Here is a 19,681-nt window from a genome sequence, read left to right as displayed (position 1 = left end):
AAAGCTGTTCCAGATTACTGCAAACACTTGGTGAATCTGAAATTTCAAAATTTAATGAGTTCTGGAATAGATAGAGAATACAAATTGGTTGTAACAACTGAAGGTGTCGTATTTTGATGGCGATACTGATGAAAAAGAATTCTTGATACATAGTAATATCATCCCAGTTGATTCTTCCATTGATAGGCGTTGTATGGCAAAGAGTCTTGGACCTTTGTTCCCTACATTATGACTGAAACGACCAAATTTAAGAATGAAAAAAGCGGTCTTGCTACAACTATAGAATTTCTTTCATTTTGCTTTCCAAAATTTCATTTCGTATACAAACAATAACACATATTAGGCACCTCTATCTTGCTTTGGCAGCCTCCAGGTTTCCTTGTCTGACCCATACAACTAAGAGGATGGGGAAAAAGAAGAAAGAAGAATGGGGGAAAAAAATAAAACAGTACAAACAATCAGTTCGATCGTGAAGCTTTTGGGCCCAAAAAGTAATCTCCAACGCTCAAGTAGACGTGTTCTCTTAGCACCACTTCCACTGGCGGCTGATTTTCAATGCAAGTGACTTGAATCTGGGGAAGGCAGATAATATTGGCACAGATTAGGCGAATTAGCAATTCCACTGACTTGTTGAAGCAGATGGTCAGAGAGGGTGAAGAAAACCTACCTTCCCATTTCCAAGTTGAAATTCGGACTTTAAGTTCAATAGATCTCTCATTAACAAATAAGCCTGTAAACCTTGCGCAAACTTCAAATTTCCTGCAAAAATGAATTCGCAACGGAATAAAAACCCATAATCTTCAATCAAAATTACCTGTACAAGTACATTATAACCCTAAAAATGCACCTGCATATAAAGAGACAATGGCATCCGGGACAAATACTAGAGATGGTCTTGCCAATCTGACTGCAAACGAGAGATTCGAGATTCCATAGAACTTCTCTTCAGCAAGAATAACCTGCAAAGTCATATTATCCTGTTTGAGAATATAACCGACCAGAGGAAAGCGAAACTCTGACGCCCTCTTTAAAGAACAGGAAATGAATGCATGGGTCACTATTTACTTGAGAATGCTTCATTGGATGATATCTAAAGATACCCCAGAAGGACATCAGGAAACATCATTAGCCTACTAAAAGAAACGGAAACTTGTGCTATTGGAATACTCCAACCAATGTAATAAGAAAAATAATATCAGGGGCTGAAAACAACTTACAGCATGTGGTGGGATTAAGGTGGAAGGTAGCAAAGGACACCCAAGCGCATCCCTGATATTTGCCTCCTGTAAAAGGTATTTGATTAACTTGTTATGACATGCAACTCGAGAGCAAATGCATACAATTTCCCAAATAATATAAACAACTGTACCAAAACACATTCACCCAACCTAAAGCAGTGGAAACACAAGCAGCAGAGGACAGAACCCTAAATCACATTGTAATCACCATATGCCAGTGTTTGCAAATAAAATGTGAAGAGATTGGTTTATAGAGACATCAGTAGGTAGCTAGATACATGTTTTTTTTTTTGGGGGAGGGGGGGGGGGGAGGACAGAAAGAGGGAGAGAGAGAGGATTGCCCAAAATTCAGGTCCGTGGTTACTAAGGTATAAGTTGTTAGCGCGACAAAAAAAAAACTGGCAGCAAGGCTGCTAGTTCATTTCCCTCCACCTCATAACCTTATTGTTTAAACATACATAAAGATATGCATCAAAACCAGTTGGTGGAAGAAAACTCTGAAAAATCACCTGAGCCTCAAGAATTTGTTGAGAAATTGACTTGTCCTCATCCAATGATTCAAAGTATACTTCAACAGTGTCTGTAGGTTCAAGCCCAGCTTTCTTCCGCAATTTCTGGATTCTATTGACAACCTTCAAAAAGTGATGCATAAAACACCAGTAATCACAAATATGAACTGGCACAAAAAACCAAAGAGGAATACCAATGCAGCAACAAGAAGTCTAGTAAGATGCCCCCCAAACCCCCCCCCCCACCCTCTCCGAGTGTGAACGTGTGTGTGCCAAGAGCAGATTATATTAGTCCACAAAGCACCTCACGAGCTACACCAGCTTCAAACAGTGATTCGTCCTGACGTAAATCCAACACCACCAAAACATCACCTGCAATTACAAGTGAGAAAGTTTCATTTTCATCATTACATGAAAAGGAATATAAATGGGGGAGGGGGATAATTTTACAAATAATCTACCATCTCCAGCGGCATCCATGTCCTTATCACTAATATTGTCAGGACGTCTGAAACCACGAGAGATCTGCAAGTTTAGGCAAGTAAGGTAGTCAATGAAAATTCTCTTCAAAAGTGTAAATGGTGAAACATTAGTCAAATTCCAGCACAGGTAACTAAAGCCAAAGATACTTAAATAAACAGTATCCAAGAATTAAATGGAGTCCAAAAGAAAAAATAAAAGCCTTTCAAACAACCCGAAAAATATATGATTTAACCAAGTATTTTAAAATACAAATAAAGCATTCATTCCAGAAGTTTCCCCAAAATTATAATCACTCAAGAAATTGCATCTGATCTAGCTGTACAGGAAAAGGAAAAATATGTGTGATCTACAGATTTTCAACTTTCAGCCTGCCATTCTCTTGTACTGAGTTCGCGCAGCATGTCTATCACCTAAACCCAAATACATAGCACTCAATAATCAAGGTTTGCAATTATAAAACCTGCCTCTTTTACACCAATTTTTCTAAATTTCTAAAACTAAGTTCATGCAGGAGTAGCCTTGAGAAATACAGCACAAGAAGCTAAAAATCTTCTGAGTGTTAATAAAAAATTGGATTCCCAAAAGTGACAGTATTTATCAAGATGAAGAGAATGTTATATAGCTCAATGAAGAATTTCACATTCAAACAACAAAAAAGTCATAGCAACTTTGCCAACCCAGCTACAAACCTTAATATCACTAAGCTTTAGAGAGAAAGTAGCAATAGTTATTTCTCCAGCCTTTTCAAAAGCCAATATATCATCCGTGGACATGGCCTTAACCTCTTTTGCAACAACTCCCATTGACTTTCCAAGCCTTTTCCCTAATACACTAAGGAAAAAAAAACACAATCGTCACAAACTAAAATTACCAAAGGTCCAAAAAAGAAAAGCCTTTCAGCACAGAAAATTAATTACCTAAAATCAGGTTCTGCACGTAAAGAAGCATACTTCAAAGTATCATTACAAGGGACCAATGACTTGATGTTGAGTTCCTCAAGCACATACTACAATTGAGAAATCACAATATCAAAGGGAACAAAAATTAGGTTAGATGAAACCCGCAAGGAGAAAATAAACAAATTTCCAACATAAAGGCTACCATATAATATATGATACAGCAATTACACAATCTAAATGAGACAATATAACCAGACAGAGATTCAAACAGATGCCAGTAAGACATCAAAATAGACTCCTAGACAATAAGCAAAATTGGTACTTTAGCACTAGTAGCTGTTAGAAGAACCATGCTGCATGAAAGTCAGCATCATATAAGCTTGTACCAGTATGTTCGTAGTTAAGGCATTCATCAAACTGTCATTAGCTTAAAATGTTAAGATTCCCATTGCGACCTGAAAGTGACTGTTTAAATTTGCAAAAACTACTTTTGTTTCACCACACGTGCAAATTAATAAACCAAAACACAATGATGGAAACTATCTCACAAAACACCCTCCATCATTCCAGTGAATATAATGATATTTTCATAAAATAATCTGGATTACAGATTTTTAGATGGAAAGTTAATATGAATTATCAACCTTTACATAAAGACACATTGTTAGCTTCTTTATAACCTCAAAGCTTATTCCAGAAGCCCCTCTCTTGTTGCTTTTCAGGGAGGCCTTTGCTTTCGAAACTCTTTGAAGCAAAACCACCGTTCCAGTGTTTGAAACCAGCACTTGTCTTAAGCTGCTTTAGAAAAACTAAAGCATATGACATCAGGGACAACATCCCATTCACAATCACAGTGAACAATGCTTACTGTCAGTTTTGCGCCCAACAAAAACAGTTACAGCTAGACTTCTCTTAAGTAAACAGTGAAAAGAGTTCAATTTTAATATTTAGCTGTACAACTTTGTTGGTAATGCCTTCACATACCTCTTTTAGTTTGCCAGCAATGTCACCAAGGAACTCTGCATCAGGGTGCACCACCACCATCTCCCTGAATTGGAGATACAATTACGAAAGATCAACATAAGTATGTGCGTATGTGTGGCGATACAATAGATTGTGTATTCTAAGAAGCAAAAAATTTCTTTAAATTACTCTTATTCTGCTGGAGATTTGGTTCAGAAGAGTTGGAGCGGGAATGTTCAAGGAAGCAAACTTAATCGTGAAACAATATCTAAAAACAGATGCAATCAAAAGGCACGACCTGAGTGGTGTCTTGAGAGGTTTGTTATGACGTTCACGAATGTTGCGTGCAAGATCAATGATAGTCATCATCCTGCTAACACTTTTTTCAATGCGTTCTCCTCCCTGATATCATAGCAAGTACAAATTTTAACAAGAGACAATTTTGTTTTCAAAACCTGATAATAACATAATGAATAGACATCCTTCACACAAAAATCAGGGTTACCTCCCCTTCAACCTCTGGAAAACTACAATAATGAATGCTTTCTTCTGATCCATTGCAAACTTTTCGCATATTCTGATAAAGAACCTCCGTGAAAAATGGTGTAAATGGAGCCATTGCCTTACATGAAGTTAGCAGAACCTGTTACAACCAAAGTAGCAATATGACAAAGATTTAGCAGCAAATAGCAGTTGAAAAAATGGGAAATGTTCAGACGCAACTGATAATGATTTGAATACTCTTTTAGCAAAATTACAGATGTGAAATTTAAACTATGGAAATTTATATCATAAAACACACTGAAATAGATAACCAGATCATCCATTAGCAGGACTGATCTTTTACACACTATAAAGATTTCATCAGGGGCATAATCTGTAAGAACAAATAATCCCACTGAGATTATAAGTCGCAAAAAAGAAACTACATGTTGCTATTAGTAAAAAACTCAGAATCTTCACAGATAATAATCCATTGTAACCTAGGAACCCACAAAAGTAATGCCAGCTTACATGGTAAAGAGTTGATAATGCAACTCTGCAATCCAATTCACCTGTACGACCTTTCAGTCTCTTCCGATTGAACCGCACATAGATGTTTGTCAGGTTATCCAGAAATTTCAGGAGTTCAGGAACAACCTAAAGAAGAAAATATGATGGAAACCATATATAGTCACATGGATTGATCTAAAATAACATTACATGTGCAAATGCAATAAAATCAGCAAACAAAGCAAAATTTTGTTAAGTAACTGTAAGTTACTTAGTTTTCTTCTTTAACCCAGGAAGTTGCAAGACTTAATTGACTATTTCAAGCATATAACAAACTTCAATTACAAGTACTTGACTGACAAAGCACTCATGTAACTGCCCCCTTGCAAAACACCATACTCCCTGGCCGGGAGGCAGCCGGTAGTGGGGAACCAACTTGATGTTTGAAAATGTCAATTGCAGTATAGAGAAAACGTCCCATGCTAGAGAAAATGGAGACTCGTATATTGCTTCAGACGCAGGAAAAATGGCCCCAAGAATCAATGTATATGACATCCTTCACCAAAGTGAAAAATTACTTCCCTTCCTCATTTCCCACACTGCCCTTCTCCATCCTTGAACTACACACAATTTCAAATCCCCATACTGACCTAATTCCTCGTTCCAGAATCGGGTATGAGACCAAGAATCGTGCACACTGCTTTCATAAAATGTGGAAAACTAAGGTATGCTACTTCAGAAGAGTTAGAAGGAATGAAGGTTAATACACTTCAAACATGGAACATCTTATTGGATTTATGATTTAACCAAGTCCCAAGTACCACTGGATGAACTAATTGCATCACTGGCTAGTGTAACTGATGCCATCCAGTATGTGTTTAGCATGCCAGGCTCGTGGATTTTAAAAACTAAGCAAGCCATTCACATGACTTCTTGAGTCAACTGCACAATAACATCGTAATTCAAAATCAAGTTCTTAAGACCTAACTTAATAAATTTAAGAGTTAACTAGGTTAAACAACTGATAATTACTACCAAATGGCAGATGCCATCAACAATGATGCTTGTATTTCTAGGGAAGCAAATGGATTTCCCATACCTCATCAGGCATTTCTTTCAGGAAATTCATCATGAATCTAGAATAATTGTCAGTGATGTCATATAATTCCCTATTCATATCCATTTTTCCCTAAATGAAACTTACCGTATACAGTCTATAAGCACCCATTTCTTTCCGAACAAAATGTACCAAACTCAGAGTTGCCGAGTTGATCCACTGATCGAGAACATTAGAAGAATTCTGGAGAGTACATTGATCCATTGGAGCAAATGGTGCAAGACCCTCAACCTCAAGCCTTTTTGCATTTTGTACAAGGAATCTGTAAGCATTATACCATGGCAAAAAGACATCTTTAACCTGCATAAAGAAAAAAACATTTTAGTGGTTCGTGTTTATAAAGAGATGAAGAATATCTCAAAACCTTTGACAAAAAGAATGTTATGAACCAGTGAAATCTAAAAGAAAGTAACATTAATCAATTCGAACCAAAAAAAATCCTAAAACAATACTAACCACACCATATACTCCATCTTTTTTAAAACGCAAAGGCTCAGCACGAACAACTGGAGAGTTAATAATGTACAATCGCAAAGCATCCTGCAAAAAAATGGAAGAGGTAGTACAAGTCAACCACTTGCTGAGCCCAGGGTCATGTAGTTAAACAAAATCATAAAGTAGAATGCATGAGTCAGCAAAAAAATAGTAGCTATCAGTGGTAAAAATGAAATAAGGAGCATGTAAAAATACTTACAGCACCAAATTCATCAATTACTTCTCCTGGAGGAGGATAGTTCTTCAGTCTTTTGCTCATCTTTTTTCCATCTTCAGCCAAAACAAGTCCATTACATATGAGGTTTCTGAAAGCAGGTTTTTCAAATAATGCAGTAGACAGTACCATAAGAGTATAGAACCTGTAAAATCATGAAGCAAATCCACTATCAGACTTGACCATGTAATGTGAAAGTGAGATCCACACACTCATTAAGATAAATATCAAGAAATCCCTCTACGTCTCTCTCGCCCTTTAAATTTGATACATTTACTTTTCTTCAATGCATCTTGAATAAATTGAATTAAAAAAATTGCATATGCCATAACAACTAGTTATTATCACTTAAACATGGCGCCCTGCATATAACTATATGCCCTCTCTTCTCTTGACCATTTGCCAAAAAAATCTTATTGTCTTGGAAAAAGAGAATAAAAAAAATGAGAATTGGCTACATTAGCTATAGGACAAATTAATGTCTATTTATTGGCAACCTAAGTGCTAACAAGGCATGCTCTACATGCCTAAATTCATGCATGAAAGCGCTGAAGATCTAAAATAACATGTCTTTGCATGCTCAAATTGTAGGCCTAAGAATGAATTGGATAACATGATGCTAGGTCTCTTGGAACTACAACATATGTCAAATGCCCTTGACCCAAACCAGCCTTTAACCCAGGGACCACAATCAAACCTCAAAGTTTGAAGGCTCAAGAGATGGTACTACATCAGGCTATTCCTGAAACCTTTAAAGGCTCCTCCATCATAATCCAAAGAATGTTTCATGGCCACTTAGATCAATATATATCCAGGATGAACTAAAAAACATCAAAAGTATATATATTATCCCCGATACTTATTTTTATTTCATGTCATGAAAAGTAAAGATCAAAGGTAGTAAAACATAAAAAAGAATAACTCACCATCCACGTGTCTGATCCAGCCCCTCAGCCACAAAATGACCAGGAAAGTTATTTTCAAAGAGTTCAACGTTTTCAAATGGATAATGGATGTATGCATATGGCATGGACCCACTCTCAAACCAGCAATCAAATACCTGCATACAAGAATGCAAAATAGTGAGGCCAACAAAAAGCTAAGAAAATCAAATCAGCTATCCTCAGACAAACAGAAATTCATGATGATTTTTTAAAAAAATAAATAAATAAAGACAAGAAGAAACAAAGCTTATATCAAGACCAATCAGCATGAATAAACAACTACAAATAAAAGCAGATTTGACATTCTTAAATCATCAAAAAGTTTTATAGTGATGTACTATTTGGTGTACAAATCTTGTCCTATAATCAGAATGCTTGAAGAAACAATGATACTGGCTGGATCATGCCAAATAGAATGAGAAAGAAGATTACAAAAGAATTCAATGATAACAGAAGATGCAAGCACTGCATGAATCACAACTAATCAACATCAACTTTCATACACTTAAATGAATTCAGATCCATCTTCTGGCGATGAGGCACTGAAGGAAAGACTAAGCTTCATGCAATGCCACCCAAACTTTGTCTCATTAAAAAGTTAAAACAAAACCAAAAAAAGATCCATACACAAGATTCCAATATTGTAACTGTCACAAGAAAATATGATAACTGGTTAAACCTACTCAATATCCCCAATGAAACCATTATGCCCCCAAACCAGTCCAAACCCCAAGGACTGATTGTTTTCATTGAACTGTATATTCCTGGAAATCAACAAAAACAAAATAATATCTAATCCTTCAATCTAAAGTTCTGTAACATATCAAAGGTTACAGGCAACCTACATGTTCACCATCTTACATAATATATCAAAGATTACAGACAAACTACATGTTCAGTATCTTACTGATTTACACAACCCAATAGAGTCCCAACTTTTTCCTCACACTCAACTTCTCGACTGCAGCAGGGATAGAGGATCAGGACCAATTATCAAGATCAATCCTATGGAAAAACATGAAGAATAATAGCAATTGCTACTAAAGCAACTTACATCCTCCACACGTCGAAGCACACCAAACTCTGGGCCACGACGGGATTGAATTGTGAGATGATCAATTTTGTGACGATGCAAATCAGTCACCTGCATATTGAGCAATATGAGAGAGAGAGAGAGAAGGGGGGGGGGGGAGGGACTTCCATTCATAACCACGTAATGTCAAATAAAATCTATATTGACCATATTAAACAATTGCCTACATCTGTATTTCTGTAGGTAAAGCTTAGACATCTTTCTAGAACAGATAACTGTCCATAAAATGTTACTGTACCCTAGTACACAACACTAATTGCTGATAAAATACCCAGATAACCCTTCAATAGCAACAATACACAGGACAGAACCCTGCATACAGCAGAATATAATAACTGCACTTGCATGTATGTATATAGAAAAACTAGAAACAACAAACCTTAGAACCAGAGAGCCTCTCTAACTTCTCAATGGAATCCATGACTTCAATTTCTACGCCATCCTCACTAATCCATAATGGAAGTGGAGTACCCCAAAATCTACTTCGACTGACTGCCCAGTCTCTTGCATTTTCTAACCAATTATGAAAGCGCTTCTCCTAATAAATGGAATGCAGAATTAAGTACCAGTTAATACACAAAGAACGTCATTGAAAATTCAAAAGAGAAGGAAAATTCTTTAGTAATGGATATCTTATGTGTAAAGGATGTTAAATCCATCTATAAATACAGGTCATCAATTTTACAATCATCTAGTTTATTAATACGGATAGCAGCAGTAGTGGATGTATTAACTGACTGAGGAAAACCAGAGTCAGTGGTACATGCGATGACAATTAAAAAGCTAAACATATATATAAATTAGCAGAAGTAACAGGCTTGGTACCATCATCAAAGGGTATAAATATCAATACAAAGTGGCAAGCAAGCATTCATGATCGAATGATGGTTTTGAGTTGTGTCTTACTTACAATATGACTTGCAACATAAAACTTCCTAAATAACATTAACAACACAAAAGACATCGAGGAATAGGCAATTATGAAATCAATGTTTTGGTAAACAATACGGGAAAAGGGTAATGACATTGATCCACAAGAAGTTCAGCGAAGAGAAGCTAATATGAAAAAAGCTGACAACAAAGAGAACCAGTCTTAAAGTGAATGAATTTGAAAGAAGAAAGGAAATGAAACGATCTTTCTTGAACTATATCATAAACAGATCTCCTCCTGAACACCAATCAAGGGTTTTTCTCCATTCCTCTTGTATATCAACGTTACACCCTTAATGCTAGGATTTGAAAGTCACTTTCCATTTCATTCCCATGCTTTTTAGTTAAGTCCATACAGTTGCCAAAATGAGAGAATTTGAGCCACATGGTAAAGTTGTTAATAAAGAAATTGTTTATCTTAAACTGGACAGGATCCTCAAAAGGAAACAACACAGTAAGGAAATGAAACAACTCTTGCTTGAACTATATCATAAACATATCTTCCACTTGTACACCAATCATGATTTTTTCTCCAATCCCCTTGAATATCACTGCAACACCCTAAATGTTAGGCTTGAAAGTAAAATTTCATATCATTCTCATGCTTAATTAATTAAGTCCATGCAGTTGCCAACAGAAAGAGTTTGAGCAAAACGATGGGAAGTTTATTGGCCACATGGTCAAATTGTAATTAATGCAATCGTTCATCTTAATAAGGACACAATCCTCCAAATGAAACAACACAGTTTGAAGGTTCAGATGATTTAACTGTTTCTATGTACTCAACCAGCTATCCATATATCAATATTGTGATACAAGCTGGTACCTGCCTAAGACATAAATCCATCACAAGAATAAGCTAGTAAAACAAATTATTAGACATACCAATGTCTTCCTAAGTACAGAGCCATAAAGAATCACGCTCTTAAATTGGTCCATGGAAAAATAAGGTGATAGTAGAATCATGCTCTTAAATTGGTCCATGGAAAAATAAGGTACTCAACTATCTTCAAAAGTTAAGAGCTAAGTAGTACTATCCGGCATGTCAATGCATGGAAAGAAGGAAAGGTGCTATACATCCATCTGATCCAAGCTTCACATTTGAAGTGACAAAAATTAGTTATCGTAACTCAAAAATTACAACTTTTTTTAAGTTTCAGAACCTCACCTCATTTGTTGAAAATAACACACTTGGAAGCTTTATAAAAGTGCAATAATTCAGTGGTACCATAAAATCATCTGTCAAGACTGAATCTTCGGAAAAAGTGTAGATAGCAGACAGAATTTTAGTGTTTCAGTTACCAACCCAGAAACCCTTGCCCATACCCCCTATTCAAGCACAGAAATTTAAAATCACCTTTTCCAAATTATATATTGAAAAGTAAAGATAAAGGCAATCAGAACAAACAAGACAACACACAGAAGAAAGAGAAAAATTAGAACAGAAGGGCATCCGAGCACGTCTGCGTACACACGTGCGCGCATGAGAGAGAGAGCATGCCGAACCTTCACAAAATCTGGAACCCAGCATGTCTGTTTGTTGTTCTCCAGCAACTGATCCTTTATCTTTTCTACAGCAACAAACCTAGACATAGAAGTGTAAATTCAAATCAAACAACAAAGATAAACAAGCCAAAGACCTACAATAATATCTATTGCAAAGACAGTTGAGCCACAATTTTGACATATCTAGTCTAGCTATACAGCGTCAGTCATGTAACCTAATTTGTGTTATCCTCTTATCTAGCAATTCAATTGCATCAATGATCTCCATACCAGTTTGACTTGCACTTAATATCCGATAAAGAATCCAACAGTTCATGGGACTGAATCATTCTGGGTAGTTCCCCATTTTGTGTTATCAGCGTCAGTCATGTAACCTGATTTGTGTTATCCTCTTATCTAGCAATTCAATTGCATCAATGATCTCCATACCAGTTTGACTTGCACTTAATATCCGATAAAGAATCCAACAGTTCATGGGACTGAATCATTCTGGGTAGTTCCCCATTTTGGTTTTATAGATTGTCTTACCATCTCAAGCAGCCATTGTTGGAAAGCTTCCTAAATACTTTCAAGCACTAGGTGTATCATGTGGAAGAGGTTCTACTTCCTATATACTTGCAAGCACCATGTATATCATATGGAAGAGGTTATGTTATAGGTCCATAGATTTGTCTATTAAATTGTGAATTTAATGGAATCAAAAGCTGGCTCTTCTGATGAAAATGTCCAACACATTGGCAGATATGAACACAAGAAGGCGACAAAGAAATTAAGATAGAACCAACATACAGATATTCAGAAGAACCAATAGCAGAAGAAGATTCAATATGAAGAGAAAGGAACGACACAGGATATGACAGACAGAGAATATACCAGCTAGGAACTGCTCTATATATAAGGGGGGTATCAGATCTCCAACAGAAGGGATATGAATGCATAAAGCTTCCAGACTTGACAAGCCTGCCTTTTTCCTGCACAAATGAGACTGTTTTCAAATTCGACAATAAACAGTAGAAACTTTAAGTTGTGTAGAACTGCCTGACAAAAGGGGTTCAAATACATTGAGTAAAATTATTGACTATGAAAAGATTGAAAAAAGACACCTCCCTAAATGGGGTAATCAAATTATCAGTGATGGATAACATTTATTATAAGCAGCATTTCTTCAAGATGTAGCTTTCATAAAAAGTTTAAAACATCATAGGATAGACACAACAGATGCATTAAACATTAGCATTCAATCATATAGGCATTTTTATATGAATGAAGATAAGAACATGTTACTAGATCTTGCCTTCACAGCCTGAATTATGCCCTTGTCTGCATCCTTAACATAGCAGCCCTTGAAATCAGTTATCCTTTCCGTAAAACATCCATCGTCGTCAACCGCTACAACCAGGTTCTCACCCTATAAAAAGGAGGCCCGATGAAAACGGTGCCAAGAAATGTAAAAGAGACGGGACCAATTTCAGAGCAAGACAACTACTCAGACCAGAGTATGCTCAAAACTTTAATTGCAGAAAAACAACAAACAGATGGTATTCCATGGAAAGCAAGAAACTAAACATAACCAAAACAAAGCCATTATTGTCCTGATAATAAGCTAATTACAATGCAATTCTACCATCGAACCAAATTGGGAAACACTTGAAATTGCTAAATATTAGATTTGATGAAGCATTCATATACTTTCATCTACTACAAGATAGAAATGTCCACTCACAAGCTAAAACAGACAGAAACAAATACCACAAACGTATCCAAATACATTTGTCATGGTCAATTATGCATGACCAAAGCACAATTAGATGGGTTGGTATGCTTTAGTTCGTCATTTCAAATGGTTAGCGAAATTCCAAATTGAACGAACCCAAAAAACCATATTACAATTCAAAGATGAAAAATGTCCTTTAGGCTTCTAAGTTTCTTATCTCTTAACTCACACACCCAGACATTCATTTCTTCATCCCTTGTAACTCTTCAGCCATCTCTGCTACTCTGTCTCCCTCCTGTTTTACTATTTCTGTCCTCTACTCCAGTTATCTAGTTGTCTGTTCCCTGCAAACCCTGCCGACCCCTGGATTACAACTTCACCTTCACAGTTCCTCAATGAGTTAGAATACCCATCCAATCCAGATCGAAACCATAGTGGCATTGGGTCATCTTCTTGGAAAGCAGGAACGGAATTGAATAAATTTCATTTTACATGTTTCAGCTTTTCACACTCAATTGTGTTCAAATCTGTAATCTGTTTAAGCTACAAATGTATAGCATATTCAAATCAAAATTATCTTATACATCACATGCTTTAAAATTAGGGTTTTGTATGGAAGTAAAAGCATTTATGTTTAGCCATAAGTGTCATTTTGGGGTTTGTTTAAGCAGTGAGTTATATGTTTGGTGTTGGTTATTAAACTTCTTCAACCAGAATAGTTAACACGACACCCCACAAAACCAGCCCACCCCTTGCAAGTAATAGAGTTATGTATATGGCTAGGAGGAAAGAGTACAACTGCATTATGTTCTGATTATCAAGGGTATCAGTCCACATAAATACATCAAAAACATCGCCAACACCATTAAGAAACTAAATCAACCAGAAAACATTCCAAAGTTCTAAGCATCAATCCTAAAAGGAGAGCAATTTGTTGCAGGATCAGAAAATAATCAGCATGTTATACATACATTATGCATGTCAACAAACTTAGATTGGCACAAAAGTTCGGAAGCAAAAAAATAAAAGAACAAAATATGACAGCACACACTCTGATTCAAACAAGACACAAATTTGCCAAAAATCTAAGAAGCATGCATCATCTAAGACTGTATGACTGAATCATGCAATATAGCATAAATAAACACCTTAGTAATGATGTGATTCTCCATACAAACACGATAATCATCTTCACCGAATGCCGGAGCACAATGAACTATTCCAGTACCACTGTCAGCTGTTACGTAGTCATCTGCTACAACTTTGAATGCTACATCTGAAAAGTCTTTGAAGTAATCAAACAGAGGCACATATCTGCAAAAAATAATAATAATAATAATAATAAATAAACCACTACAGAAATCAATATATTACAAAACTACTAGATGAGATTTTTTTTAATTCTAAACTCATGTAAATCGAAGTTCCTACTGGTATAAAGTACAATTCTAAGTCGACTTGTCAAAAGAAGTTCCAGCTTGAACTTATTCTACAATTAACTGGTTCAGATCTATTAAAACAAGCAGCCCATCACATGAATATTGGGTTTTGCACGCGTGCACAGAGGGGCAGGGGAAGAAGAATATACAACAGATTGGTGGATTCTGTGTTCATTCTTGCTGAGATATAACATATACAGATATATTATTTTCTTATTTCAACCGATAAATTCCACTACATTCTGTCAAACAAGCATCTTCATATAAATGTGAAGCAACCAAAGTAAACTAACATCCAAGGAGGTTTTTTTTTTTTTTTGGGAGGGGAAGGGGGGCTTCTTTTTGACAAAGTATTGAATTAGGTTGCTTGACGCCATCACATCACATAAGAAACATCTGCAGAAAGACATAAAATCGAGCATAATCACAAAATAATTACCAAAGAAAAGAACTTGTACTGATGGAGTCAATCCACAAAATAAAACCCCGGACAGAAACAAATGAGTAAAAAGAACACATACACACGGGGGAGAGAGAGAGAGAGAGAAGACAAGGCTCACTTTTTCCCCACCAACGAGCTCCCTGAGAATTTTTCCAGCACCTCATAAGTAGCGAGATCCTTTCCTTTCCCACCAGAAGACTTTGTCTTAGGATTTGTGCTCTCACAATCATTAACGGGTCCATTAGGTACACCCTTTTTTGCCTTCTCCACAGGAAGCTCTGATAATCGAGACTCTGCTACCACATAAATCTTCCCATTGAACTTGTTGCGCACCTGGTTATTTGTCCACCTCAAAATCAATTTATAACTTACAAAAAATGAGAGACCAAATAAATATGAAGTCTATTACAGCCATTTGTAAAAACATAATACACACCTTACTTTACTTCCATCTAAACAAAATATCTATGCAAGACGTACCCATTTCAAAAGAAATCCAAATACCTCAATAGGCACTAAATACAACTAGAGAAACCTCTCGTACAAGACTAATTCATCTTATGACAAACTAACGCAATATTTAAAATAGCCACTTCTTCTCAGCAGAAAGTAACAGAACTAAAATCAACTGCTTCAAAAAACACAATGAAACAAAAACATTGATCCAAGGTCACCAGGCAGATGATGATTACCAGTCTCTGAAGCTCAATTCATTTATTAAGTTTATGGCACAATTCACAAGTAACCCTGGTGCCAAAAGAGATGCACCAAACAACTCAATAACAAATATTAGCATCTAAAAACCTTATGAATATCCAAGAATAGAACTTAAAATTGACAAGATTCTACTGGAATTCAGCTGATGCGGCAGCAAGAAAGCAGTTTGTGGCATAGATTAATTAGACAATTCTTACTTGTAGAAATAGATGATAGAACACATAGCAGTAATTCAGAATATGAAGAAGAAAAGAATGTCCAGCAAGGACCTTTAACTTAAGAACAGTATTTGCATTTGAATCAAATTTAACCTAAATGCTGGTACAACAGATATGCATGCACATAAAATGCACACAGAACACACATTTAGGAAACTAGACATAGAGGTCAGGGCTTTTAAAGGCTAAGACAAACTTAAAAGCTAAGAAAACTTGATAATAAGTATGTTAAAAGGGAAAAAAAAAAGCGGGCAATTTACAAGGATAAGAGAAAGAGAATCAAAATTTTGACTCTAAAACCCAAAAAATGACTCTTATAGAAAGCCAACTTTAGATATTATCCGATGTAGAACAGAGATGAAAGAGGACTGGACCAGTTCCATCAGCAGATATTACCAAAATAAACCTTGCACTCTGAAATACTAACAAGACATTGTACTACAATCACTATTAGCATATAAAAAAGTATTTCAAATTGGTAATAGACATAGGCATAAGTTTACAAATCCAAAATTTGCTGGAAATTCTGAAATGCTATACAGTTATTTATGCATTCTGTATCATGACTCAATTGACAATTTATCCGTTCAGCATACACAATACCGAATGTCAAAGAGGCGACAGCAACAGCATTTAAAGCAAAGAAGATATCTTGGTTGATCTAATGCATGATCTGTATCACCCATGGATGATAAAGAAAGCATAGCAGCTACTAACCTTTACATAGACAAAATCCTTGTTAACGCATAGTGCCAAATTACTAGGTAGCGTCCATGGTGTTGTTGTCCAGGCAACAAGAGATGTACCCTCTTCATCATCCGCTAAAGGAAAAGATGCCATTATCTCAGGATCAGGTACTTCCTATAAAGCAGAACAAATTTGAAATCAGCAATGCATTGTAAATTCTTGCAACTGATACATTCTTGAATAACACAAATACACATGATTATGTTCCTGCTCCACTTGATACCAAAAAGGATAAAGCAAAGTAACATACTATACTCACTCTGCTTGAAACCATGTCACCATTAACTTCACTACAAAGTTTTTAAGACAATCCATACAAAGACAAGAATTTGCAAATCATAATTTCCAACAAAAAAATACGTGAAAACTTCCAAAATTGAAAGAACAACAACCCAGGAGCGAAAATTAGACGATCAAAAGTTGACATATTCAAACGCAATCAAAAACTGGAACATCCTAAAATAAAATTGTGAATAGGATAATCATAAATAGAGTAAATTTTCAAGATCGCCCAATGAAGTCCGTTGCAAAGATATTAAACATCATTTGACAGTTGCAAAAGCAAGGAAGAGCCACGTGAGCGATTGCCAGCTCTATCATATAGGATTAATTAAAATAGGAAGAATAGATGTTGAATTTACTGCAGTGTTAAGCTGCCAGTCACAGTTGTTAAAGAAGATCAACAACGAATTCAATGAAAAAATCAGATTTCAGACCTTATAATTCGAATTTGCTTCAAAATTGGACAGAGGAGTTTTGCAGCCAGTACTGTATGGCATAACCTGCAAAAGTCAACATCAAGAAAGTTTAAAAGTTTTAACTCCATAAGACAAAAGAACCAGATAGACGCATTTGGCAGCATTTAGAGAAACAAAATCATAAGATTACCAAAAATACAATCAGTGGCAAACGATCCCTTTCATCCCTGCTTCTTCAAGTTTTTCAGCATTTAAATAGATTACGGAAAAAAGGAAAGAGATAAACAAAGTAATCAACCTCTACAACATGGAGAGACAATTATCTAAATTACACATCTCCAGAATATTTCATTTCCCTCAAGTTTATGAGAAAGCCAACAAGTCTCATAAGGCTAATATTTCCATCAATTTCCAAATACAATTCACCAAATATAATCATGAAAAGATACTTTAACAGAATAAAAAAAGACAGAGAAAAATAATTAAAGACATAACAATTTAGACATGCATAATCCCGAAAACCCAGTTCGAAAAGTTCGAGAGAACTGCACAAATTTTTACCCATCTTCACTAATGCAAATTATTAAAGGTTACAGAAATTATCCGATCCTAAGAACACTTCCTCCGCAGTTAACTATTAAAGAAAGAACATCAAACGAAGAATTAAGGTTAAGTGAAATTCAGAGATACTAAAATTACTACCAACTTCACAATAGAAAGAAAATATCACAATCCGCTTCACCGGCTCCATGAAAACCCAAAAAACAGAAAAGGCAGAAGAAAAAGACCGAAACTTGCACCCGATCTCACTCGCACAAAAGCTCATTAAGCAGAGAATACTTTTATTCACTAACCAATTCAACAGACAAATAGCATAATCAACATTTCGAGCATACATACAAGCCAAAACAACAAGATTTCAGCTAACATTAACCAAAAAAAAGAGATTTTTGACAGACCTTGAAGCCTCGGTAAACAAGTCCTTTGTTATACAATTGAGCAAAAACCCACCAAACACTCTCCATAAACTTCAAGTCCATAGTCTTATAATCATTCCTAAAATCAATCCACCTCCCAACTCTCACCACAGTCTTCTCCCACTCCTCCACATACCTCGAAACGATACTCCTACACTCCTCATTATACTTATCAATCCCCATTTTCAACACATCTTCTCGACTCTTAATCCCCAATTTCAAATCAATCTCGTGCTCCACGGGCAACCCATGGCAGTCCCACCCGAACCGCCGGGTCACATGATGACCCGTCATCGACTGGTACCGGGTCACAATATCTTTAATGGTTCCGGCCAAAATGTGGCCGTAATGCGGAAGGCCGGTTGCAAATGGGGGGCCGTCATAGAAAATATATTCAGGAAAATCCTTGGTCTTTTCCAATTGGGTCTCGAAGGCTTTAACTTCTGCCCAGAATTCGAGGATTTTTTCTTCTTGGTTGGGGAAAGAGAAGTCCTTGCCCTCGCAAACGTCATCCATGCCTTCAATTGAGCTGAAATTTTCACTGGGTTTAGTGGGGAATGAAGGAAGGAGATGGTGGGCTAGGTTTTAGAGAGACAAGGGAAGCTTTGGTGGCGTTGGAATTCCGTGGGAATTGATGCCGTTTGCGGGTTTAAAAGGTTTATGGAAGTTTTTGAGAGACAAGGGAAGGATTGGGGTGGCGTTGGAATTCCGTGGGAATTGACTCCGTTTGCAGGAGGGCTTAAAAGGTTTATGGAAGTTTTTGACACTTAAGTTTTTTACCAAGTTTGTTGCTACAAGTTTTTTAAAAACTTTAACTACAGCAACCTTAAAAAATTTTTCAAAATTTTTAAATTATACATTTCAAAATATTCAAAAATTTACACATTTCAAAAATTTTTTTAAAAACTTCTACATAAATTACATTAAAGTTTTAGATAAACACTCAAAAAATTCACTTGCCAAACAGGAATGCTATGCACGTTCACATTTTGAAAGTAAAATAATTTAAAAAAAATTCTACCTGAATTTCTTATGTTAAAAATCCAAAATAGATTAAATATTCTCAAAATAGCACAAAAGGACCTTAAGAAATATCCAAAATTAAAGCATACTAAACAAATATATAATCTCATCTCTCTAACTTATCCCCAGTCTCACTAGTTTCCCAACCCCATGATACTACTTACTAGGAGATGTTCACCGTGCTTGCGCACGGTGGTACGGTGTAAATATGCCCAGGTTGAGGGGACAGTGAACTTGTATTTCAGAAGAAAATTTGTCATACAGAGAAATTATTTAGTTCGTTTGAAAGTTTTTTTTGGATTCATAGCATGGTTATAGACTA

At 36.0% G+C, this 19,681-nt stretch overlaps 1 protein-coding gene across 1 annotated transcript; it reads right to left on the bottom strand.

The window, feature by feature from the left end:
• Nucleotides 1-268: 268 nt before the first annotated feature.
• Nucleotides 269-19,049, bottom strand: LOC113742323 (isoleucine--tRNA ligase, cytoplasmic-like). The gene is made up of 27 exons (XM_072047570.1): nt 18,319-19,049; nt 17,378-17,443; nt 16,632-16,775; nt 15,098-15,312; nt 14,247-14,412; nt 12,679-12,792; nt 12,258-12,355; nt 11,385-11,463; nt 9,328-9,486; nt 8,910-8,999; nt 7,838-7,971; nt 6,897-7,056; nt 6,659-6,742; nt 6,290-6,502; nt 5,107-5,232; nt 4,598-4,735; nt 4,391-4,494; nt 4,114-4,177; nt 3,148-3,236; nt 2,920-3,061; nt 2,209-2,272; nt 2,052-2,119; nt 1,748-1,870; nt 1,218-1,283; nt 848-959; nt 668-759; nt 269-572 (listed from the first exon to the last, which is right to left on the bottom strand). The coding sequence occupies exons 1-27, from the start codon at nt 18,850-18,852 to the stop codon at nt 459-461; spliced, it is 3,558 nt and encodes a 1,185-aa protein (XP_071903671.1). The 5' UTR covers nt 18,853-19,049; the 3' UTR covers nt 269-458.
• Nucleotides 19,050-19,681: the final 632 nt, after the last annotated feature.

Source organism: Coffea arabica, chromosome 4e (genome assembly GCF_036785885.1).
Source record: "Coffea arabica cultivar ET-39 chromosome 4e, Coffea Arabica ET-39 HiFi, whole genome shotgun sequence".
In the NCBI taxonomy this organism is placed as follows: domain Eukaryota; kingdom Viridiplantae; phylum Streptophyta; class Magnoliopsida; order Gentianales; family Rubiaceae; genus Coffea; species Coffea arabica.
Note: the sequence above shows the minus strand (reverse complement) of the source record. Positions and strands in the feature narration are given on the sequence as shown.